The sequence below is a fragment of the Macaca nemestrina genome, chromosome 12 (assembly GCF_043159975.1).
Source record: "Macaca nemestrina isolate mMacNem1 chromosome 12, mMacNem.hap1, whole genome shotgun sequence".
In the NCBI taxonomy this organism is placed as follows: domain Eukaryota; kingdom Metazoa; phylum Chordata; class Mammalia; order Primates; family Cercopithecidae; genus Macaca; species Macaca nemestrina.
In genome coordinates this window covers 14,660,360-14,686,649 of record NC_092136.1, presented here as the reverse complement: position 1 = coordinate 14,686,649, position 26,290 = coordinate 14,660,360, and the positions used below count along the sequence as shown (strand labels likewise).

General features: G+C 39.9%; 2 protein-coding genes across 3 annotated transcripts in view; both read left to right on the top strand.

Annotated features, from left to right (window-relative positions):
• The first annotated feature begins 1,657 nt into the window (after positions 1-1,657).
• On the top strand, positions 1,658-21,210 carry LOC105496099 (FAM111 trypsin like peptidase B). 2 transcript variants are annotated; one of them, XM_024797393.2, is made up of 4 exons: positions 1,658-1,757; positions 2,867-2,997; positions 3,118-3,167; positions 18,671-21,210. In XM_024797393.2, exon 4 carries the CDS (start codon positions 18,680-18,682, stop codon positions 20,786-20,788), a length of 2,109 nt encoding a protein of 702 aa, XP_024653161.1. In that variant the 5' UTR covers positions 1,658-1,757; positions 2,867-2,997; positions 3,118-3,167; positions 18,671-18,679; the 3' UTR covers positions 20,789-21,210. The 2 variants fall into 2 exon arrangements, with proteins under 2 accessions (XP_024653161.1, XP_011764482.1); XM_011766180.3 differs by lacking the exons at positions 1,658-1,757; positions 2,867-2,997; positions 3,118-3,167 and adding an exon at positions 4,049-4,162.
• The window catches only part of LOC105496100 (FAM111 trypsin like peptidase A), a 35,555-nt gene continuing 13,348 nt past the window's right edge, over positions 4,084-26,290 (top strand). Inside the window, exon 1 of the mRNA XM_024797394.2 lies at positions 4,084-4,162. Within this exon, the coding sequence (XP_024653162.2) occupies positions 4,131-4,162 (32 nt within the window). The 5' untranslated portion in view covers positions 4,084-4,130. The remainder of the gene's footprint in view (positions 4,163-26,290) is intronic.

Here is a 26,290-nt window from a genome sequence, read left to right as displayed (position 1 = left end):
CTCCAACATCTTTGCCATCCTGGGATAGACTCTTAGCTGCCTTCTCCCTTCCACATCTCTTCTTGTCCTCTCAGAGTTTGTACCCTGCACAGCTGCTTGGGTGATTTTTAAAAATATGTCAGGGTATATTACTCCCTTGCTTCAAATCCTCCATTTAAAATAAATTTCACATTTATGACAAAATCCAGACTTCTTCATATGGCCGACCAGGTGCTTTATGCTAATGGAATGTGCAGATGCTCCTCCCTAAGGAGCGCCTTTTTCCAGGGTAAATTCTCTATCTCCAATGATGTCAGGCAATTTCGACAACATCATTCTCTACCACTTCTTGCTTTTCATAGATTTTTTTCCTCCAGATTCTACAAAAAAGAAGATAAATCCTTTTGCAACGATTTACTTGCTGATGTATATTGGTGCCAGTCACGTGTACTGCTTTCAGATGATTCAGGAATAACAGCGATTTGAGAAAGCTGTCACTAAGTTTTCTCTTCTCTTTGTCTGTATGACATTATTTTTACAATTATACTTCTAAAGTTTGCTCTTTCTGAAAACCACAAGACCCGTGTAATTTAAGCAGTGATTTTAGAGGTCTCTGTATATTTTACATTAAGTTCAGAAACATGTTCATGATTATTCCACCAAAACTATCAACTTTTACATAAACATCTGTCCTTCTATGAATTGCAAAATAATTGTCACCACTCCCACTTAATCAACCATCTTCTCCCCTGCTTTGACCAACTTCTCAAAAATAACACCCAATACTTAAAGGCATCTCTCTCTTTTCAGGGTCTCAGGCAGTAAGACGTAAGACGTTCTTTTCTTAAACAGTAACATGTTTTCTCAAGCCCCATGTAAAGCACTTCTTTGATATCAGTTTGGGGAGGCCGAACTCTGGAGTCTTCATTCGAAGGGTAAAGTACCTCACTCAGTAATGCGCGTCCTGAGAACCCTGCCTAAGCAGTGCTGGCCGCTTCCTCCTCCAGGCTTGCACTGTCTGTGTTCGCCAGCCCCTCTGCGAAGTGAGTTCATTTGCAGAGCAGGCCAAGTATCTGTAGACTTCACGCAGACGCGGGTGCAGGCTGCTCTGGGACTGGGTCTCTGCATCATACGGGTGGAGCTCTCTCTGCTGCAGTCAGCGGATCCCGCCTGGATGCTCGTCCCGCCATCGTCGCCCACCTCGCAGCTGCAGAACGGCAGCAACTACCACACACCGAAGCAACTTGGCGGGTTATTCGCCCTGCAGCTCCCGCCAGCGCGCTGCTCCCGCTCGCAATCAAAAGTCAGAAATCGCGAAACCGCCAGGCGCCTCCCACTCCGCCCAGCTGCCGCGCAGCTCCTCTTGGCCTCCACTGGGAGACAGGGGACGCCTATGAGCGGGAAGGAGCAGGGCAGTGATTGCTTAGTTTATCCTGGGAGGCGGGAGCTGGTCTCGGACTCAGTGGTGAGGGGGAAGGCATCACTAAGACCCGCGTGGGTCATCCAGCCAAATAGGGAGGGTGGGCGGGTTGGCGCGCAGTCCCTAGGCCAGAGATGAGTCATTTACATCCAATGAGAGAAAAACAGCCTTCAGAGACTCTTCGTCCATTGGCCAGCGAGAGTGTCAATTCCCAGGCTCCTGCGGCGCGCCGGCGCGCCCTTCTAGGCGGGAAAAGTTCGGGGGAGAGCTACAAAACAGCAGCCTTTCCGGCACCTGCGAATCCAGAGCGGTGGGCGCTGACTGGCACGTGCACTGTGTGGACAGACTCTCCGGTTCTGTGAGTGGTTTTTCTTTTTCTGGGTCGGACCTGGAGTTCTCTTAGGGGGATGGCTGACAAAAGCAATAGGCAGAAAGACCTCAGCCCAAAGTCAAGGAGGTTTTGGATGGGGAGCTGGGCAGCCGCCAGTGTGGTAATTCCCTTCCCCGCCCCTCAGCTTCAAAGACCAAGAGTTTTACTCCTGAAAAGATATTTGGAGATCGTCTGGGTTTTCCTGAATCTCAAGAGGGTCGTTTGACCCTGGTGGGTCCTATCCCTGCCCAGTGCCGTTTGCGCCCATAGAACGAGACCAGGATCCGTTAAGTAGAGCAGAAACTATTCACTGATCAAGGAATGGAGTAGGGGAGCACCTGCTCAAAGTGCCTGGGGTGTAGTGTGGGGGTGTTTCTTAAGGTCTTTTAGGGCACGTAGTTGGAGAGCAAGGATTCCCGGAAAGAGGTGGGGCTTTCCAGAAAGAGCTGAGTGCGGTAGTCTCGTATTTCCTGTGCACCCAAAACTACATGTACCTAGCAAGGTGCATTTCTCCCCGAGGCAGAGATTTAGGTATGGTAATTAGCAAGGGTTCAGGTTAGGGTAGCGCTTCTAAGTTCGTTTCCCATCTTGTAGCATGGTGGTTACTGACATCCAGTCTGTTTCTGTAAGCAAGCACAGCTTCAAGCACAGGTGACCTTCATAGGTTCTGGGGCTTTAGGAAAGCATTGAGGTCATCCTGCGGTGACAGAGGCAGCTGTTCAAACAATGTGGTGCGCGTTTGAGAGGGGAGTTGCGGGGTGAGGCAGGTAAAAGTGCAGATTCCATAGCCACACCCCGACATACAGAATCAGAGTCTGCGAGGGTGGGATCTGGAATCCTTTTTAAAAAGCTCAGAGGAACCAATTCACACGAACAATACAAGTTTGATCTGAGCCAAAGTCCTTAATTTAGAAATGAGGAAATGGGGATCCCTAAAAGGGTTACAGGGAGAGGGCTGAAGGAAAGTTAGACTATGACAGTTTTACCGTGATTCTTTCCTGCCCTTGAGAAGTTTTCTCAGCTGCTGCTCTGATCAGTACACAGCTGGATGCTTTAGGGCAACCCTCTTCATATATCTGGAGTTCCATCTCTTGCAGGTCTCCCGCCAGGTCTGTGACCTGTGACCTCTTGTCACCCTGGTCTCTCAGCTTTGTCTCCTCAAATCTGGAATTCCAACTAGCTTTGTCTTGCCGCCCTTCCTTGTGACACTGGCCTGGAATCCTTCAAGGTAGTCTGCTAACGTGGATTATAGGATGCATTTCAATTGTCACTGTCCTTAATTGCATCATGTCCAGTTCCTTGCAAACCATGGTTTCATATTTTTTTTGTTGTTCTGTTTTATTTTCAGACTAGGGGGAAATCCGGTCCCTGTTACTCCTTTTTGGCCAGAAATTCAAGGTAATGACTTTTAATGTTTCTGACTACCAGTTCTATCATCTCTCTCACTTCTGGACCTGTCTCTATTCACTGATGTTTCCAGTCATTATGGGTCATATTTATCCACTTTTTAAGTGGTTGCTGATTTTTTTATTAGTTATCAAGCTTTCTTAATTTCACAACATTGGGTGCCAGAAATTTTTACATTCCTGTCAATATTCTTGAGCTTTGTTTTAGTACGTTGATATTTTACATGGAAACCATTTTATACTTTCAAAGCTTGCTTTTATTTTTCAGGTGGGACTAGAACTAGTGCTAATTTTGTCCCACTATGGAAGAAATACCTTTCTGAGTAGTCTCCCTGATACTTCATGAATTATGAAGTTTTCTAGTCAGATTTTTGTGAACTGAAATTATACACAGTCCTGTATGAGCCTCAGGAATTGTTACATCTACTCCTTTTGGGCAATTCTTTTCCTGTTCCTTTTCAACTGTTTCATTCCACCCATGCATTCACCAAGCTGAAATCTCAAGGGATACCCACTGCAGATCTCTGATACTGTGTGCTCCTGTGGCTCTCTTCTCCCTAGTACTCTGTCATACAAGTTCCAGTCATCCTGGCCTCCCAAAACTCCCACCTTGTCTTCTCAACTCAGGGAAACTGTGAGACTCTGCCTGTTTCTCCTTCCTAAGATATGCCTTGGAAACTGCATACAGTAAGCTAAATGTCCATAGGGCTTACCTCATATGATTTTCTTCTCAGATATTAGAGATGAGGTCCCACACCACCTGATGTCCAGTGTTTGAAAGTGGTTATTTCATAGATCTTGTTTTTTTGGTTTTTTTTAGACATTTCACGTGGCAGAATAAATTCAATCCTTGTTTCTCCATCTTATCCACTAGTAGAAGTTAGTTATATTCTCTTTGAACTCATCATGAATTCCATGAAGACTGAAGAAAACAAGTCATTTAGTGCCACGGGAGATGACCAGAGGACTAGACCTGAAGTTTCAGAGGTGTGTCTACTTTTTTACAACTCCCCACAGGAGTGATAATCTAACCATAGTGCCATATGAGGTTCTTGGAGATAAGTTCTTAAACAATGGTAGTTATAAGTCTTTCTCTTAGGTAGTTTAAAATATATTTGGGGAGCTCATACACATAAGTGCTTGTGGAAAGCAAAATGATAGGGTATGAGTTAACAGTGCTAAACGTGTCTTAAGACAACAAGATGACTAACAAACAATATAGGCACTTAAAATCTTGGAAAGTGTAGTCAGGCAAAAATAATTAGCTAATGTTTACTGAGGAAACACTGTAGGCCTGGAATTGTGTCCCTTTATATTGATTATTCCATTTAACAGTTAATAGAACTATGCAGTAGGTATTATTATCATACTTATTTTACAAAAGAAGAAACTGAAGCTCAACTTGCTTATAGTTGCAGAAGTAACGGACTTCAGAGCAAGGATCTGAACCTAGGCCGTCAGAATGCAGAGACTGGTTTTTGACCCACACTATTTTGCTCAAAATATGCAAACTGATAATACTAATTTGAGACATAAACAAGTGATTTTAGAGTACAGAGAGAAGAATGCTTAATTCAGACTTAGGAAACCACAGCAGTGTCATATGAGAAATGATTTATTAATGAATAATAAATCTAAAATTGTCAAACTCATAGGTGTAGAAGTGGTTGTTGGGCTGGGAAGAGCGGAAAATGGAGGTGTTAGTCAGGGGGTACATAGTTTCCTTATACAAGGTGAATAAGTTCTAGGGATCTGTGCAGCCTGGGTGCCAATAGTTAACACTATTGTACACTCAAATTCTTGCTAAAATGATAGATCTTATGTTAAGTGTTCTTATTACAAAAATAATAAGAGAGCAGGAAAAGACTTTGGGAGGTGATAGATAGGTTGATGGCATAGATTGTGGTGATAATGTATCTCCATACTCATCAAGTTGTATACATTAAGTATGTACATTAATTATGCATTTTGTATGTCTAACACTAATTTATTTTTTAAAAAGAATGAATGACATTTCACTAGCGTATCAAGGATGAAGGAATGGCCTGAGTATAGTCATGTACACAGGAAAACATATTTGGGGGACAGGATAGCTTTATTTGATGCTGTATAAGGAGAATTCAAGAATGTGGCAGGCAAATAATGCTTTCTATACTGATAAGGTAGTATGGTGCCAAGATCACAATGGGCTTTATATCAATAACAGCTTTTCATATTTACAGTAGAAATATTTTCTAATTGTGAAACAGTAAAATGAATTCATTGGCTCACATGAGTGGACATTCCAGAATTCAGCTGAGCTCTTCATTCAGTGGTATACGGTTTCTTTAAGGACTCGTTTGTGTGTTCAGTTCCTATGTTCTGCTTTTCTTGCTATCCCCTGGCTGGCTTTCTGCATAGTGACAAATAGAGCTGCAGTAGTATCAGGTGCTTTACTCTCCCAATAATGAGTCTATTCTGGTTTCCTGAGGAAACTTATCTTTGCCATCTAATTGTCCCAACTTAAGTAACTCACTCATTTCAGCACAAAACCTTGTGACTGAGAGGGCACATATAGATATTCTTAAGCTGGCATGAATTCATTTCCATACATATATGGCTCCTAAAAAGTGGGAGAGGGGTAGAACAGCTTTCTGGAGAATAGCTGCAGTATCATTTTTTTCTTTGAATTCCATGTGTAGGTCTTGGGATTTTCTTCTGTAAATAAAGGAGACGTGTTTACAGACTTTAGCTTTGTGTTGCTTAGGAGGAGTTATTCAATTCACTTTGGACTTTGTTAAGTTAAATATTAATGTTAAAATGTTTAGGGCTATTTTGTTCAAGACAGTTGCCACTAATCACATGTGATTATGTAAATTTAAATTCAAATTCAACTTAACTAAAATCAAATAATGAAAAAGGTGAATAGTACAAATTCTCAGTTATATCACATGTCAAGTACTTAAGAACAACCACTTGTGGCTATGGAATTAGATAGTACAGATGTAGAACATTTCCATCACTGCAAACATTCTATTGGGCAGTACTAGTCTAGGGCATCCAATGATAGAACAGAACGAGGGTATAAAACTGCCAAACTATTTGTCTGGAAAATAGAACAAGAGGGAAAAGTCAAAATAAAGGAGACAACAAAGCAAGGGAATATAAATTTAGAAAAAGTGGAAAAAGTAGAAGATACAAAAAAAGTGATAGAAATGAACACAAAAACCCCTACACCCAATTAATTGTCTTACAGATTATTTGAAAGGCTTTAACTTTTATTGTTTCCTTTAAATTTATTTATTTCATAGACAGTAAAATTCAGTCTTTTTGGTATACAGTTGAATGGCCTATAACAAATGCCTACAGTAATGTAACCATGACCAAAATCAAGAAGCAAAGCCGTTCCATCACCCTAAATAATTCCTTGTGTGGTTCCATCACTCTAAATAATTCCCTGTTCTCCCCACTAATCCCCTATTCACCGAAGTCCCTGGCAACCACTAATCTCTTCATTACTCTAGTGTTGCCTTTTCCAGAACATCATGTAAATGGAACATACACTGAATCATACCCTTTGAGTCTGGCTTCTTTCACTTAGAACATTCCACTTAAGTGTCATAAGTGTTGTTCATGCATTGATAGGTTTTTCTTTTTATTGCTGAGTAGCATTCCACTGTGTGAATGTATCAAAATCTGTTTATCCATTCACTCACTGAAAAGCATTTGAATTGTTTCCCATTTGGGGACTTTGTATATAAAGCTGTTGTGAACATTTGCATACAGGTTTTTGTATGAAGATTAGTTTTCATTTCTCTTGGGTCCACCTAGCAGTGGAATTGCTGTCATGGAAAGTGTATGACATAACTTTAATTTTATAGGAAATTGTCAAAATGTTTACAAAATGGCTGTATGATTTCACTTGCTCACTACCAATGTGTGAGAGTTCCAGTTGTTTCATACACTTTTCAACACAGTTTTTCTGATTTATTCATTCTCATAGGTATGTAATGGCATCTTTTTGTGGTATTAATTTGCATTTCACTAATGACTCATGATTTGAGCATCTTTTCATGTGTTTATATCATCCACATATCTTCTTTGGTGAAGTGTCTATTAAAATATTTTGCCCATTTTTATCCTGGTTGGTTATTGCTGAGTTTTGAGAGGGCTTTACATATTTTGGAAACAAGTCCTTTGTCATATTGCTTTTCTCATAATATTTGTGATAATTGCTGATATTTTATCTCTGTGTGGCTTATCTTTTCATCCTCTTAGTCCTGTTTGGGAGGGAAAAGTTTTCAACTTTGATGAAGTTCACTTTCTCTATATTTCTCTTTGTGGATCATGCTTTTGTTTTTTACATCAGAGAACTGTGCTAAATCTAAGATCACAAAACATTTCTAAGTTTTCTTCCAGAGTTTTGTAGTTTTAGGTTTAAGTCTTCAATTGATTTTAAGTTTTATTTATTTTTTGTATGGTGCTATATCTGCATCAAAGTTTGTGTGTTTGTGTGAATTGTGTGTTAATTGTGTAAAAAAATTAACACAATTGTGGATAATTCGCATCTTAACAATGTTGAGTCTTCCAATCTTGAACAAGATATATTCTCTATTCATTTTGGTCTTGTTTAATTTATTTTGCTGCTGGGTGCCTGGGAGAATAGGCAAACCTGGTGCATGAAGGCAGAGCAGGGAGTGGGTGATTGAAGGGGCAATGTGACTGGTGCACTGTTTTCTCCAAGGTCACCAGACAAGATAAGAACTAGAAAGATCAGAAGTACAAGGCACAAGTGACAGAGGTTAGTCATCCTGACATTATGCAGCTTTAAGATTGTCCAGAGAACTGTGAGTGGCTCCTCCTAGCAGACTTTCTGCTATTACCTCTGGGTCTCTGAAGTGTGTCTTGCCGCTTTGACGAGAAACCCTTGCTTCCTCCATCCTACGTAAACTCCTCAAGGGAGAAACCTCTAGCACTGGAATCTCCCTCTCCAGACAAAAGCTCTGCACAGATGGAGTCACGACTCCATCAGCATCCCCCAGACGGAGTCATGACTCCATCAGCGTCCCCCACACTTAGAGTCCCCTGGAAACTATATGGTCAAGATCATAAGTTATGTATGCCAGATGCAACAGTCTGTTGGGCACATTATACACGTCTTATGGGAGTCTCACCACACCTGGAGGGAAATGTTTTCCAATTTGACAGAAAACAGAGGGGAGGTATTTGTTCAGAATGCATTTGAAGCCTGGCCCCTCAGTTAGCAAACTTTGTTGACCAGCTTCTACTTTAGGGACTAGGCATATGAAAGAAGGACAGAGTCCCAGCTCTTGTGAACCTTACATGTTAAAGAGCGAAAGAGACTATCCAGGAAATAGACAAATAGAAAGTTTTTGCTAGTGGATCAAGAACATACAAAGGTAACAGAAAGTGGCAGGTGTGTGCCTTGGAGTCAAGGCTGGGGAAGTCAAGAGGCCCCTGAAGTGGCCCTATAGAGACCCAAGGGAAGGCCAAACAGAATGGTGAGTGCACAAGCTCTGAGAATGTCTAGGGCTTCCTGTCCAGGGCCTGAGTGGGCAGCATAGCTGGGACCAAGGGGAGAGGAGCTGAGCAGCAGAAGGTGGGGCAGAGGGAGGGATGGACAGGGGCCAGAACACTCTAGCCTCATGGGCCTTGGAAAAGAGGGGATGGGAAGATGCTTGAAGGGACAGAAGAGTTGAGAGTGGAGGCTATTCCACAAACATCCAGGCTAAAGAGGAGGGGGCCTGGGGTGGCCTGAGACTGGGAGCTGAAGGGGCAGAGAGGAGGGGATGGAGTGGATAAGAGGTGTGAAGGAAAAGAGAGATGGAGAATGTAGGGCTTAAACTGTGGCGGTCAGAGAGGGAGCAGAAATGACAAGTGAGTTTTGACCCTGAAACCCAAGCACTTTATCACTGACAGGAACTTTGCCTTTTTCTTCCGTGTCTCTAATGGGCCAGGACAGTGGTGAGTACATAGTATTCATTCAATCACTTTGATCATTTATTCAATGAACATTTCTTGCAAACCTACATGTCTGGTACATCACAGGCACCAAGGATATACCAGTGAATACGGTGATATCCTTGTTCTCTTGGAGCTGACACTATAGAGGGAGAAAGGAAAAATAAATTGTGTGTGTGTGTTTGCATGCACGTGTGTGTGTGTGTGTGTGTGTGTGTGTGTGTGTATTGATATGGGTGGAAGGGAAAAGAGAATGGTGGAGGCTGTTTTGGAAGTGGTGATAATCGGCTTCTCTGATAAGGTAATATCTGAGGCCTGAAAGGAGTGAGGAGGTGAGTCCTAGAAATATCTAGGGGAACAACACTGAAGATCGAGAAAGCAGCAATTACAAAGGTTCAGAGGTAGAAGGGTGCTTGTTAACTGACCAATAAGTCTAGTGCTTGTTGACTCACTAATCAGTTTCTGTGTCCCTTCCATTAGACTTGGAATCTCTAAGGAACATGCCTGGGTTTTCCTCATCAGACAAGAGGGGTCAGAGAGGTGGGATGGGGGCCACTTTCTGTCTTTCTTTATGCTATTATTCTTTTTTCCAGTCCTGGCCAGGCTTAGAAGTAGGGGCCAGGGAAAGACAAGGGTTGAGTCTGTTACAATCTGGAGAAAAGGTAGAGAAAGTCAAGGAATAGGAAGGTTCTGTGCTGTTCCAGAGCCCACCACTCCTACCCATGCTGTTTCTGCTTTTAACACCTGCAGGTCCCACCCTGTCGTCCAGTTCCCCACCTCTGCCACTGTTGTGGCATCCATCACACTAAAACTTTCTGTTTCTTGTGTTACCAGTCACAAGTTTTTAGTCTCCCATGCAATAGAAATTGACACAAGGCCAAGTGAGTTTCCCAGACAAGGCTTTGTTAGGGACTTGTTCTCGAATACAAGGGAGACAGCACTGGAGTGAGTTCTCCAGATGGCTCCCCAAGGATAGGTCTTTTTGCTGTTTTTAAAAAAGCTGACATGAAAAGCATGAGGTATGATAATATCACTGTATGTGTTGGGTAGACTGTAGAGTGTGCAGGCACAGTGAGAAATCATGTTAGTACTTACATCACATGATCAAAAAATGGTGAATAAGTCCCTCCCTGGGTGGGGATTTTCACATAATAATGAGGCAAGCAATGAGGTAAAGTTTGGTCATTCTACTGGTCCTGTGTTCATGCAAGTGATAAAGTTAACTCCCTTGAATGAGATTTATGGTAGAATGGTTCTTAGTTTCTTTAAGGTCTCACAGCCAATGAAGATGGCACCAGTGGAGATGCAAGTTCTGGTAGTCAGCGGGTGTGGAAAAATGCATTATTGGTGGTGGAGGCAGAGTCCTGCCCCTACTCTGTTTCATTTGGATATTTACCTCCCGGTGCATTATTTGCTTCTTTGACTATCTTGACAGGAGTTGGGCATAATTTCACTGTGGGAATGCTGTGAATGTAGTCAATTCCTGCTCTGCTTCAAGGCCTCGAGACTGAGAAGGTACATAGAAGACTCCAGAATCTTAGAATCTCAGCTCAGATTCCATTTATACTCTGACTTGTGTCCTGGACCTTAGTCACTTCCTCCTTATTGTTCCTCAGTCATTTCTGTTTCTCTAGCTAACTTGCTGACAGAACATGTTGTTCTAAATTCTGCTGATTCAAAACTCTTTTATTCTTACCAACAAAGCATAACAGGCATCTCCAAATATGCCTGACCACACATGAGCTCTTACAAGGCCTACAGTGAATTCAGATTACCCAATCCAATAATTTATTCTAATTTTAATTGTAGACACTCCCCTCCTGGTAAGGTGAAATGCTGCATCCCAAAGGCCCTTTCCACAGAGCATTCTAGGGCTCAGTGAAGGGACATTCAAAAGAGCCAGGTCCTCGTTTCCCATGTGTGCCCCTCTTCTGGAGCCCAGAGCTATAGAGGGAAGAGTGACTGACTTCTAGGACTCTTAACTGAAGAGAAGGCAGTTGAGGACCACCAAGGAAAGGCCTCAGAGTAGAGAGGAGCTAAGGTAGCTGGGCCTGGTCAGCTGCTCTTTGTCTTAACTCAGGGGTGCTCAAAGCCTGGCCCCTAGGATGGCAGGATCAACACAGACTGAAGCCTCACCCCAGATATATTCAGTCAGATCCTCTGGGTTAGGGCTCAGCAATCTGTGTTTCAAGAAACCCACAGGTGATTCTGATGCAGAATGGTGGCAAGAACCCAGACCCAGACTGGGACTGTCAGGCAGGTGGAGTCCTGGCTCTCCAGTAGACTCTGAACATGAGAGGCCATGGGCAAAGCCCTTCTGGACCTGGGCATCCATTTCTCCATTTGATAAGCCCCAGATTTTTTACCAGGTCTCTGAGGCAGTGATAGAATCAGGTTAACATCTCAATGGGAGATGCACAGAGAACCGTAACCCTCCCCCTTTCTCACTTAGAGGGAAAACAAACTATGTGCAGTTGCTTTGAATGTCTTTGGGTAAAGTCACAGGGGAGCTGCCTGCCCTCTGAATGAGCCAGATAATTTGATTTACCCTATTTAGTTAGAGATCTTGCTATACCTTAAGCAGAAAACCCACCACCACTAACACATACTTTCCCACAACCCTGGAAAGGAAGAGACATGTTTTAGTTGGAATTTGCTATCCCTAGACCCTCCTTCCACTTCCACTCTTTTTTGGCAAGGGGACTTTTCTGTACTGCCTCCTTAAGAACTCAGGTCCCATCAAAGTGTGGAAAGAACAATTACATTTGTTTGTCATGTTTGCTTTTTTGATAGCTTCTGAGGAGATTAGGAGGAGGGCAGGTTTTTCAATCCTCCTTTAGGGATGCAAGTACGATTACCTCAAAAGTTTCCACTCCCTTCACACTTACCAAGGGTCCCCATAAGAGCCTGGCCTTTCACATATATTTTCTCACTTACCAAGCACAGCTCAAAGATGTTAAACAAGTAGCCCAAGGTCACACAGTAGGTGGTACATGTAGCAGAGCCTGGATGTGTGCTTCCTCCCTCTGGACCCTACCGCCTCCCGCAGAGGTTTCACAGGGCAAGCTAGGACTGGCACTGAATCCTCAGGCCACTTAGTACCCTGTCATGGCCCTCAAGGAATCCACACCCCAGGCAACGACTTCTTCTGAGGTTTAGGAGTGAAGGAGTGACTCCCCAATCCTCCTCCTGTTACCAATGCAGGGTCTTCACTAAAAGTTGTCCTGCTTCTTGGCATTTTAAAGAAAGACTTAGTAAAAACATACAAACAAAGCAACAAAAGAAAGAAGCAACGAAAGCGTAGATATATTGAAGTAAAAGTATGCTCAACAGAGTAGGAACAGGCTTGAGCAACGGGCTCAAGAGCACTGGTTGCAGAATTTTCTGGGGTTTAAATACCCTCTAGAGGTTTCTCATTGGTTACTTTGTTTACACCCTATGTAAATGAAGCAGTGGCCCACAACCAGTTTTATTGGTTGAGGGAGGGGACCAACTAGAGGTACTTCCATGTTTCATCTGCAATGCATTGGAAAGCGGGAACTGGGGGCATAATTTGCAAAGGGAGGAGCCTCTGATTCTTTTGTTACTTGAGTGTGGAGAGGTGGGATTTTCCTTTTGATTCAGTTCTAGGAAGTGAGTGTGAATCATCCTTAGGTTCTCTGCCTCCAGGTCCTGTTCTTCTGCCTCACTCCTTCAGACCTGGGGCATCCCTCTTGTCTCCAAGGGGGCTCCTCAGGGCTGCATTTGATCATTCAGCAGAACCTGAATTGGGGAAGGCAGCCAGGTCTAGTTTAATTTCCTACAATATATTTTAGGACAAAAGTCTTGCATATATTGTCAGAATTTTCTACATAGATTACCTGTCATCTATGAATTAAGATAATTTTACTGATTTCTTTCTGATACAGATGCCTTTTATTTATTTCTGTTTTTTATTGCACTGGCTAAAACTTCCAGCATAATGGTATAGAGATTCTGCCAGAGAAGACATTCTTGCGTTTTTTTCTAGTCTTGGGAATGCATTCAATCCTACACCATTAAGTATGATGTTACCTGTAAGGTTTTCATAAGTGTTCTTCATGAGATTGAAGAAGTTTCCTTTTATTCCTAGGTTGCTGATATTATTAGAAATAGATGTCAGGCTTACCAAATGCTTTTTCTATGTCTGTTGAGATGATTCTATGTATATATAGAAATTTTAATTTTTCTAATTGGCTTATTACAGTGATATGTTTTTCAAAGGTTAAACCAACCTTGCATTCCTGGTATTTACCTATTAGTTCTTGAATTTATGTTTATATTGGCCTGTAGTTTTCTTTTCTTGTAATGTTTTGCCTGTAGAGCTAATATTTCCCTATTGCTGCGGCAATGTTCTTTTTGCTACTGTGCTCAATGCCCCATGAATTATGATGTTTTCCCTAGGTCTGGTGGGAACAGCAACTATTCCCAGCCCTGTAAGATCTCCAGGGATTGTTCCTTCTAATCTTTTTGGGTAGTTGATTTCCCTGACTTAGGTGATTTCCTCATATGCATGTGCAGACCACTAGTCATCTGAAGACTTATGGGGACCCTCTGTGTACAGTCTTCTCCTGCCCTTCAAAAGCTAAACCCATTGGCTTCCCAGAACTCGGTTCCTTTTCCTCAACTCAGTTGCTCCTGAGCTTTGTCTGGATTCTTTTCCCTGCACCATGGCCTAGAGCCTCTTTTCAGGCAGTAAGCTCAGGCAGTCATAGAGTTTGCATCATTGTTTTTCTGTTTCTCAAGTACCACTGTCCTTTGACTAATGCTGAATGTCTTGGAAACCATTTTGTGTATTTTGTCCATTTCTCCAGGATTTTCAGGCAGGAGTATAAGTTAGTTCTATGTTATTCCATGGTGGCCAGAGTAGAAGCTCAGGATGCTGCTTTTTTTATTTTTCCAAAGACTTTAGTTTTAATTAGTGGAAATAATAGGCAATAATGGGCTTACTTTATCTTGGCTGCCCCTATTACTATCAAATATGTAAATATAAACATACCAGAAGGCTTCTTAGCCAGATTAAGGGCATCTTCAAAAATCTCACAGGGAACATCATGTTCAATAATGAATCATTGTAAGTATTTCCTTTACAATGAGGGAGAATAGAGGAGTTCTCACTATTACTGCCTTTATTTAGCTGGTAAATAAAATTTAATTTAGCCAATACAGTGTGATAAGAAAAAATAGTAAAAGATAATGTTTGAGGATTAAAAAGTAGGGAACAAAGTATATTCATGAAATATTCACAGATGGTATCATATCTATTTTTGAAACAAAAAAGGTTTACAGATAAAATATTAGAATGATTATAATGTAGGAAATTGGCTAGGTTTAAGGTTGATATTTACAAAACAATGGATTTAGCTTAGTCAGCAATATCAGAAAATGTAATCCCTCAAAAATTATTTTATAATGCCTAGAAAAATATTATTTACTTAGGAAGAAATGTAAACATTATTTGTTAGCCATTTATGGAGAAAATTATTTTGTTGAAGACTTGAAAATGAGACATAAATCAATGTCAAGATATACTAATGAGTAGAAAAACTCAAAATTAAGACAGTATTTGGTGAATATACAGAAAAATATACCATTGGAACAGAACAGAGAGAGTAGAGACAGACTCACAAATTTGAAGATATGACAATATATTTGTATTAGTTTGTGCTATGGTGTGAATCTTTGCATCCCCCACAATTCATATGTTTAAATCCTAATCTCCAAGGTGATGGGATTAAGAGATGGGGCTTTGGTGGGTGATTAGATCATGAGGGCTCTGCATCATGTATTTTGTTAGAAAAGTCCAGACTATGTAGTCTCTTAGGGGTAATAAAGTACCACTGACTGTGTGGCTTAAACAACAGAAATGCATTGTCTCATGATTCCGGAGGTTCAAAGTCCAAGGTCAAGATGTCAGCAGAGTTCGTTACCTGTTAGGGCTGTGAGGGAAAGATCTGTTCCAGGACTCTCTCCTTAGCTTATAGTTGGCCATGTTTTTCCTACGGCTCTTTACCTCATCTTCACTCTGTGTGTGTCTGTCTCTATGTCTATATTTCCCCCTTTTCTAAGGATACCGGGGGTATTGGATTAGGGGCCCATCCCACTGCAGTGTGACCTCATTTTTAACTAAGTATATCAACAAGAACTGCATATCCAAATAAGGTCACATATTGAGGTACTAGGAGTTAGGACTATATAACATGTGAGTTTTGAGGGGACACAGTTCAACCCATAACAATCTTATGTGGCAAAACTGGCAGTACAGATCAGTGGAGAAAGAATGAACAATTCAGTCAGCATCGCTGGAGTAATTAGTTATCCACATGCAAAAAAATAAACAGTGATACCTACTTCAAGCTATATACAAAAAATAATTCCCGACTAAAAACTTGAATGGTAAAAGCAACCTTTACAATTTTTAGAAAAAAAAAAAACAGAATTATCCTGTGAAAGGTGTTCTAATGATATAAAAAGGTTAATAAACTTGACAACATTTAAATTAACTCCTTTATGACACCTAAGAATGAAAAATCAAGAAGAAATTCAGAATAGATGTTTAACACGTATCATAAATAAGTAATTTGTAGCTACAATATTTAAAATACTCCTAGAATCAATAATAAAAAGACAAATAATCCAATATAAAAATGAACAAAAGACATAAACAAGCATTTTAGAGATTGAAGTGTGAAAAGGGGTTCAATTACATTAGTAATTAGGAAACTACTGTTTAAACCCTCAATAAGATGCTATTTCACACCCACAAAATAGGGAAACATTAAAACATAGATAACACCAAGCTTTGATGAAGACATGGAATAATGAAAACTCTCATTTCTCATTGGTGGAAGTGCAAGGTGGTACAACCATTATGTTAAATAATAAGGCAATATCTATTATAATAAAGGTGATTACTCATTTTCCTTTTCTCCTTGCCTCATGTTTTCAAATATTTATTGCTAAACTCTATTTCTGAAGTTGAGCAATTCCACTTCTAAGTCTATACTTGAGAGACACCCTTGTACGTGTGCACCAGGAAACATATTTGAGGATATTCATAGCAAAATTAACCACTGCTTTTATTAGAAAAACCCCAGAAATAACAGAAATGTGCATAAACAGTTTACTTCTTCAGTGAATTATCTCTAACTGTAAAAGTGGATACAGAATTTCATCAACTAAGATGAACCTCAAAAAAGTAATGCAGGCCAGGCGCAGTGGCTCATGCCTGTAATCCCAGCACTTTGGGAGGCTGAGGTGGGTGAATCACGAGGTCAGGAGTTCAAGACCAGCCTGGCCAAGATGGTGAAATCCCGTCTCTACTAAAAATGCAAAAATTAGCCGGGTGTGGTGGTATGCGCCTTTAATCCCAGCTACTCAGGAGGCTGAGGCAGAGAATTGCTTAAACCTGGGAGGGGGAGGTTGCAGTGAACCAAGACTGTGCCACTGCACTCCAGCCTGGGTGACAAAGCAAGACTCCGTCTCAAAGAAATAAATAAATCAAATAAAAAAGTAGTGCAAATCACAGAAGAACACATTCAGCTGGATCTGTTTATATACAATCAAAACCAGCAAAGTGAAACAGTGTACTATTTATACTTTACTACATATGTATATGTCCCTAAATAAGTGTAAGACAATGATAATTTTAAAACAAATTCAGACTTAGTGGTGGTCCATGAGAAGGAGAAAAGGAAATAAGATGAAGGAGGGACACACTGTATGCCTCTAATGATTTGTATTGTAATTTGTAGTGTGCTATTTCTTAGGTTGGGAAGGAGATACATGGATGTTTATTATATGAAATATAAAGTGTCATAAACTGCTTTTGCCTGCATAATATGTTTTATAGTTTTTTAAAAACACAGTATATAAGAGAAAGGAGGAGACACTGATGACTATTCACAGGATACTAGCTTGAGTAGTCAAATGGGTAATGACACCATTATCAGATTCAGCAACACAGGAAGAGGGGCACAATTAAATTTTATGACTCTGGTTTTGAAGGGGCTAAGAGTGAAATGTCTCTGACGTATCCAAGAGTAGATGTCAAAGAGGCAACAAAATATTAATATCTGGAGCTTAGATGAGAGGTCAGTGCTGCAGAGATAGATTTGGGCAATAAATATTTGAAAACATGAGGTGATAGGAGAGTCCCAAGACAAAAAGGAAATCACTATTCCTGAGACCTAAGCTCATTCCATTTCATCTACCAAATGATCCAAGCTGAGCTGTACCTTCTGATTTTACTCTCTCCAGGCTTATTCCTCTATTTATATAGACTAGATCCAATACTTCAGACTTCACAATGATTTCCTTCCAAGTTATGTTGACTTCTATCATATAATGTTTTTTACTTACGTTTTTCATTTCTGTTGCCATCAGATTCTCAATATCTTGTATCCTGGGCTACTACCAACTGATTGTGTTTGAGTATTTATATTTATTTATGTATCCCATCCTATTATTTATCTGTCATTTTAATATATTTTCTTAGTGCTATCAAAACCATTGACAGAACAGAAACTAAACAGATTTTTAATGGGAATCCTTGAAAGGTGATGTTTCAAATATCTAAAAGATAAATTAAGTAAGTCCAGCTTCACTAGTAAGTGAATAAATGTACATTCTAAAAACAGTCAAATTAGATAGAATTTTATATAGCAATTGGCAAACATTTAAAATAGTAACACTCAGATCCTTTTAGGGAACCAACCATAGGACTGTGGTTGGTCTCCTTGAGCAGCTGGAGAGAAGGGATGGGGTGAGTTGATACAATTCTCTGGAAGGCAGTTAGGCAAAATATATGTTGCAAAGTATGTTTATATCCTCAGTTGTGGTATTTCCACTCCTGGGAATATGACCTAGGGAAATATTCAAATGTGCAGACAAAAATGTTATATTTGTAGGAAATTTTGTCATATTTAGAATAAAAATCTGGAAATAATCTAAATATTCAGCAATGAAAGGATGGATTACAAATTATTATACAGTGAAATATTCTATAGCCCCTCAGCTTGTGGTTTCAAAGGTTGCTTAATGCGCAAAGTAGTGACACATTGCCTAGTGAAAAATAAAGTCACATGCAACATAGTATTTAAGAAACATAAGATTTAGATCTGCATATGAAATAATAGAGGGCTATTTCTGATCCATTTCAAGTTAGGTATAACTCATTTCTTTGCATCTGGATATCCAGTTATTCTAGCACCATTTGTTACAAAGATGATATTTCCCCCATTAAATGGTCTTAGGACCCTTATTGAAAATCAAAGTACTACTTTTAAAAATCAGAAAACGAAATCAAAGTATACAGAGAAAAAAAATAAAAATTAAAATAAAATGTAGAATGAATATCTCTGGTGATAGAACAGTGATTTAGTATTTTCTCCATTATTCATTAACCATTATATTATCCAATTTTTATTCAGAATATCTATTAGTTCTATCATTAGAAAAATATAAAACATTATTAAGGGTGATTCCTTTTAACCTCTTTAACCTTTCCTTTTTAAGGATACTGTCATGAAGCGGACATGTGCTGACACACCTGTTGATCATTGTCTATCTGGCATAAGATGGTGTAGCAGCACCTTTAAGCCTGAAAGTGAAGTCAGCAAGCATGAAACAGCCCTTGAAATGCAGAATCCAAATTTGAACAACAAAGAATGTTGTTTCACCTTTAGTTTGAATGAAAACTCCAGAAAATTAGACCGTAGTGTGTTTACAGCATATGGTAAACCCAGTGAGAGTATCTACTCAGCCCTGAGTGCTAATGACTATTTCAGTGAAAGGATGAAGAATCAGTTTAATAAGAATATTATTGTTTATGAAGAAAAGACAATAGATGGACATATAAATTTAGGAATGCCTCTCAAGTGCCTGCCTAGTGATTCTCATTTTAAAATTACATTTCATCAAAGAAAGAGTAGCGAAGAAGATGGACACATATTACGCCAATGTGAAAATCCAAACATGGAATGCATTCTTTTTCATGTTGTTGCTATAGGAAGGACAATAAAGACGATTGTTAAGATAAAGCAACTTCATGAAAAAGGAAGTAAACTTTGTATTTATGCCTTGAAGGGTGAGACTATTGAAGGAGCCTTATGCAAGGATGGCCGTTTTCGGTCTGACATAGGTGAATTTGAATGGAAACTAAAGGAAGGTCATAAGAAAATTTATGGAAAACAGTCCATGGTGGATGAAGTATCTGGAAAAGTCTTAGAAATGGACATTTCAAAAAAAAAGTTACAACGGAAAGATATCCATAAAAAAATTAAACAGAATGAAAATGCCACTGATGAAGTTAATCACCAGAGTCTGACACAGCCTAAGAAAAATGTCCATGAACCAGAGAAAGATGGAGAGACCAAAGATAGAGAACACAGCAGAGAGCAAATTCTCCTACCTCAGGATCTAAGCCATTATATTAAAGGTAAAACTCGCCAGACAATTCCCAGGATTAGAAATTATTACATTCATAGTTTGACCCGAAAATATTGTCAAATAAACTCACAAGTTAGGCGGAGACCACATCTGAGTAGGCAGTATGCTATTAATCTGGATGTCCAAAAGGAGGCAATTAACCTCTTAAAGAATTCTCAAATGTTGAATGAAGCCATTATGCATCATTATCCGAATTTTAAGGAGGAGGCACAGTGGATAAGAAAATATTTTCAGGAAGAACAAAAGAGAATGGATCTTTCACCATCTAAGCAATTCAACATATATAAAAAGGACTTTGGAAAAATGACTGCAAATTCTGTTTCAGTTGCAACCTGTGAACAGCTTACATATCACAGCAAGTCAGTTGGGTTCATGGAATGGGACAATAATGGAAACACAGGCAATGCTACTTGCTTTGTCTTCAATGGTGGTTATATTTTCACCTGTCGACATGTTGTACATCTTATAGCAGGTGAAAACACATGTGAAAGTTTGTGGCAAGATATAATTAGCAAATGTGCTAAGGTAACCTTCACTTATACAGAGTTCTGCCCTACTCGTGACAATTGGTTTTCCATTGAGCCATGGCTTTTTTCCAATAAAACTCTAGATTATGCCATTTTAAAACTAAAAGAAAATGGAAATGCATTTCCTCCAGGACTATGGCGACAGATTTCTCCTCAACCATCTACTGGTTTGATTTATTTAATTGGTCATCCCCAAGGCCAGATCAAGAAAATAGATGGTTGTACTGTGATTCCTCTAAAGGAACGATTGAAAAAATATCCAAACGATTGTCAAGATGGGTTGGTAGATCTCTGTGATACCACCAGTAATGTATACCCTATGTTTACCCAAAGAAGTTTCCTATCAGAGGTTTGGAACACGCACACGCTTAGTTACGATACTTGTTTCTCTGATGGGTCTTCAGGCTCCCCAGTGTTTAATGCATCTGGCAAATTGGTTGCTTTGCATGCCTTTGGTCATTTTTATCAACGTGGATGTAATGTGCATGCCCTTATTGAGTTTGGTTATTCTATCGATTCTATTCTTTGTAACATTAAAGAGACAAACGAGAGCTTGTATAAATTATTAAATGATGAGAAACTTGAGACCTACAATAAAGAGAAAGGTAAACAAGAGTCATTGCTTCAAGATCATCAGATTGAACCCATGGAATGTTAGAAAAAAGATGGTGTCTTCAAGAAAATATGCCAATAATTACTGGCAAAAATTTCATGACAAAGACACCCAAAGCAATTGCAACAAAACCAAAAATTGGCAAATGGGACCTAATTAAAGCTTCTGCACAGCAAAAGAACCTATCAACATGCTAAACACACAACCTACAGAATGAGAGAAAATATTTGCAAACTATGCATCCAGCAAAGATCGAATATTCAGAATCCTGCTACAACCACACACATTAAAGATCTCAAATCACCTGATCCTACTATTGCAAATAAATCTCCACTGAGTTATTCATGTAAGTGTTTTATAGGATAAATCAGTTGCAAAACTTGTTTTTAAATAGCATGCAAATAAAGCCTGCTCTTCACGGCCCCAATTCTGAAAGCCCTGTCATATATCACTGCTTGAGCTTACCTGCTGTATGACCTCTGCCTCCATCCCTCTGAACCAACGATGGGTTTCACAAGACGAACCAGAAACACAGTAGTTTCGAGTGGTTATAATACAATTCATTTGCCACCTGAATTTTAGGTAAAAATTATCACTGGAATGTTCAGGAACTGGGCACATAGACCCTGGAATTTTGCAACAACAAAACACATCTGAATTTGGAGTCTATATCTCAAATGTTACCACCTCTGTGACAGCATCCCTGAAGCCCTCTCTGTGCTACCACTGCAGCCTGTTCACTTCAGTATTATGTTTATAACTCTGTTTTTAAATTTTTGTACTTTTACTCATCTACTAGATTGTGACTTAATGGATGGTGAGGACAATGTTAGATTCATCTTGGCAATCCCAATGCTTAACACTATATCTGGCATGCACGAAAATTTTCTCCAACTGAATAAAATTTTTAACAGGATACCTTAGGTTTATATGTCATAGATATAAATTAGTGGAAGGTAACAGCTATCCCATAGAGCACATTAGAGAGACTGGTGTTCCAACAGCTACATGAAGTGGAAACATACAAACTAGCTAAAGGTGGGGCTTCTCCATCACTTTGTCTTTGCTGCATGATCCTCATGGGCTGCATCCAACCTTATAAAGTCAGCCAAGAAGAGAAAATCAGAGGCTGGTCCATTCCTCGCTGGTGTGATGACATAAGGAGTCATTCTTTGTGAACAGAACTCACTGGTGTCTGCAGTTTTTTGTTTTGTTTTGTTTTTGCTTTTGGTAAAGGTTGGTTATAGTGTTGAAGAAGAACTAAAAGATATCCACTCAAAATGAACTCTGACTAATGATTCTGGACAGTCCAATCCTGTGGGTTCAATTTCTTCAATGGCCAGCTAAGGGAAAAGGGACTGAGCATATACATTAATTCCCAGGCTTCAAGGAGCAGAAACGCCTGCAATTGGTTTAGAAATTGCAGTGTGCTTTTGCTCTTGTTGCCTATAAAAAGGCTACGGAGAAAAACGAAAGTTAAGGAATTAAACTTCCTACTGTATATTGGTTTACAAGAAAAAAATTTATATATATATAAAGTTATTTATATTTAAACCTATATATTTTATATTTTAATCCTTATGCCTTCCCCAGGAATCCCTATACATTTTCACAATAATCCAGGATACCACAAGGGACGGAGAGAAGAGCGTTTGAGATCTTGTTAGCCCTTGAGATGGCCCCAAGGGGCTCACCAGCCTCAGTTCTAGCACCTTTAGACCAACAGATGGTTCTCAGAGGAGCACAAGGAAGTGAACGTTCAGCTTCCCAACTTGACACCCCCACTAACCACTCCAGCTTCCCCAACACTCAGTCGGGGAAATGCGGTTTCCCAGAAGGCTCAAGCTCTGTCCTAGAGAACTGAGGACTGGGTAAACCATTTCCACGCCGTGCTGCCGTTGGCATGAGGGATGTCGGTCCTCGCCTCGGATCCGCCTTCCGCTTACCAGCTTTCCGCAGGCTCATCCTCTGTCGCTATCTGCTGGCAGCGCGCGGCACTCCCAACCCCGGTTAGGAAGAAACGCCTTTCCTGCTTGAGTTTTAGGGGCTGCTCTCACCTCTCTCGGGAGCCGTCCTGAAAGGGAGCTGCCACGCTGGTCTCATTCTGTAGAGCTGCGAATTAAGGAGTACTGCGGGCGCCTCGAGAGGGTCTTGGAGGGTCTTTCGTGCGGTGAGGTCTGGAGGAAAGCGGGGCGGGTTTCTGCGTCCTGAGGTACAAGGAAGACGGAGGCCACTACAGATCGCGCGCCCCTACTAGTCCCTGCAGCCCGGGCGCTTGAACCTCCGGCCACAGCTAGGACGGGCGCGGTGGTTATTTCCTTTTCTGGAAGGAGGAAGGCTAGCAGCCTCCGGAGTCTTGATGGGGCGGACACCCCCTTAAGAGTCCAAACGGAGAGTCCTTATGAGGGCATTACCCTCGTAGAGGTTCTTTGCCTTCCAGGTTTTGGACTGAGCTGGAGTCTATGATCTGGCTCCTAGGAATCCCGATCTCGCAATACTTTTGACCTCAAGTTGAAATGAACATCACCTTTTCCTGCTAGTGGTTGAGTAATTTGGTAATATTTATCCAAAACCTAAAAATCATGCACAACCATCTAGACAAGTAAACATCAAAACAGAGTAACATGGTAGTAGTAACAGAAGTAATAATGGCGCCATGCCATTTCCGGAGCATTCGTGCCAGGTACATCTCTACGACCATCCCATAGGCTACCTCATTTAGCCTCATGCCCTCTATGAGACAGTATTAGCGGGGGCATGTTCTTTACACGCAATGACAGAACCAGAACAGAGGCAAACAGAAAGATGCAGTGGCTTCCAGTGTCGAGCTCAGCACAGTGTTAGTTCTGTCTACATTCTACTGCCCAAAGCCCAACATTGATGGGGTGGGGAGGAACTGCAAAGTCACCAGGCAACCGGTGTGTGTACAGGGAAGGGGGAAGATCTGAGAACAATTTTCCACACTCGGCGACTGGTTCTTCCAATTCTTCAAGTACTTCAAACTAGATTAAACAGCAAACACATGTATTTAACGTAGAATGTGTGTGCATTTTAATATATTGGATAGGCTATGAGATGTGACCTGGTAAAGCACTAGGCTTAGATACAATATTGCATTAAACTGCTCTGGGTCCATGAATGTGAGAATCATATTCATTCACCTCTGTTCCCCAATATCCAGTACAACACCTGGCACAAAGTAGTAATTAACACGTGTCTTAAATGAATGAAACCACTGTGGAAATGATATTATTTGTGTACCTTCTCTGTCTTCCCTATTTGAGGGCAGGACTCAACATTTTACCCTTCATAGAATCTGGCACCAGATCTTGTAAATTGCCACCAGAAATTTATACCTTGAATAGATGATTGGATGAATGAAAAAGCAGTAAAGTAGGAAGGAGTAAGCAACTGTGCCTTTTTGCAGTTAGATATGAGAGGCAGTCATCATTCAATAGAATAAGTTTGGCTTCTGGTTTCAGATGGGAGTACAAATCCTCATAAGGATGTTTCTGCACAATTATTTGCTAAAGCTTGTTGTGAAATGGTGAAGATAACCTTACCTTCCCCACAGGGTTATTGAGAGTATTAAATGAAACAGACACATGTAAATGCCAAACTCAGAGAGGAACTCAAAGCAGTATGGCAGCAGAGGTCATTTCCCTCTACACACTACCTGCTCCTTCCCTGGGCAGACATAAGTGTTAGCCAGGCCAGTGAAAGCAGTCAAGCAGCCAAGTTGGACTTTGCCAAGGTATCCCACACCACCACCACCCCTTTTAAAAGTTACTACAAAAGTAATGATAAGAAAGTTTTATATATAATAACTATGGCATTTTTACCTTGATCATGCATCTTGATTTATCAAACAGGTATTGATTTTCAGTGCTTTCAATGATTAAGAATAAGTTAGGGCAACAAAAAAGGAAATCTGTGTAGAATATGATGAACCTGGAATTTTTGGTTTCATACATATGTGTGTGTATATATATGTATATGTATACATATATGTATACATATATACACACACACACATATACAGAGCAGTAATGGCTTTTAAAATAAATTCAAATAATAATAGAAAACAAAACATCTTCATGCGTGATGTAATATTTTTCCTACAAGAAGGCCTTGCTTTAAAAATGTGCATAAGGTTATGCTTTTACATATTTTATATAATTTCTTAAAGGTACTTTATCAAATAAATACTTTCCAGCCAGGGTATCATATTTAAGGGTGATGGCAAATACTCCAAACACACCAGCTGTCACAAAATAATTAGGCTTATATCTATTATTGTTTCTCGTAATAAAATTAATCATAAATGATATGAATTATTGATTAAAATTAGTGTTTATAGACTTAAACCTATGAAAAGCCACAAGAGCATTATTTTTACATATTTTTCAAGCATTCAGATAACAGTGTAACCTTTGATTATAACAGAATTCACTTCTAGCAGAATTACAAATACAGCAATTATAAATATAAATGATACTCCGTTAAGTCCATTCTGCTTTTAACTGTGCAACTATTTACAGCAAGAGGCAGGAATAAAAAGGTGTGGAAGAAAAATCACCCCATGCTGTTTTTGACCTCACACTGTAAAAAGTAATTTCTTACTATCAAAAAAGGCGTTTTCCCAAATAAAAGCAAACAAGGAAACAAAAATACAGGAAAAAAACAAAAACAAAAACAGAAAGAGAAACAAAAAAACTACTGACTGTGACTTAAGTGTGAAGGAAAAAATCCCTTTGCAGCTAATGTTGGAAAAAGTGTGTCCCCTGTAGATTTAGTCTAAGAATTAAGAAATTGGCTGGGTGCGGTGGTTCATGCCTGTAATCCTAGCACTTTGGGAGACCAAGGTGGGTGGGCTGCCTGAGCTCAGGAGTTCAAGACCAGCCTGGGCAATATGGCGAAATCCTGTAGTCCCAGCTACTCAAGTGGCTGAGGCATGAGAATCACTTGAACCTGGGAGATGGAGGTGAAAGCCAAGATTGTGCCACTTCACTGGGCAACATAACGAGACTCTGTCTCCCAAAAAAAAAAAGAAAGAAAAAATAGCCTGTTTAATGAAGCACTGACAATGAACCCAGACTATGATTATAGAATAGGAGCTTCATAGTAATTGTAAGAACTCTGGTCCTTAGAAGACGAAAGTTAAATTTAATAAATAAGTTTAATGGCCAAAATACCTTTTAAAAACTTGTTTGTAGACTTTAGAATGTGAATTTTATTTGGTTTAGATCTTACTAAGCTATATTTTGTAACTGAAATTAATACTTCATTTTTGCCTGAAATTAGTAGAAAAAACAATAGCCAAAGTTTGCTACAGAGAAATAAATGTCAATATTAGACTTTTTTTTGAAAATGTAGAGAACTGTAATTAGTAATATAAGTTAAGAAAATGACAAAGATGTCGGATAATGAAGAAAAAATGTGACAATAATCTTTCATCCAAAAAAAGTTATGTTCCTATTGCCTAAAGCCAAAATGTATTTCATTGCAAATACACATAAAGTTTAAGAATTGTTATTTTATGCCCTT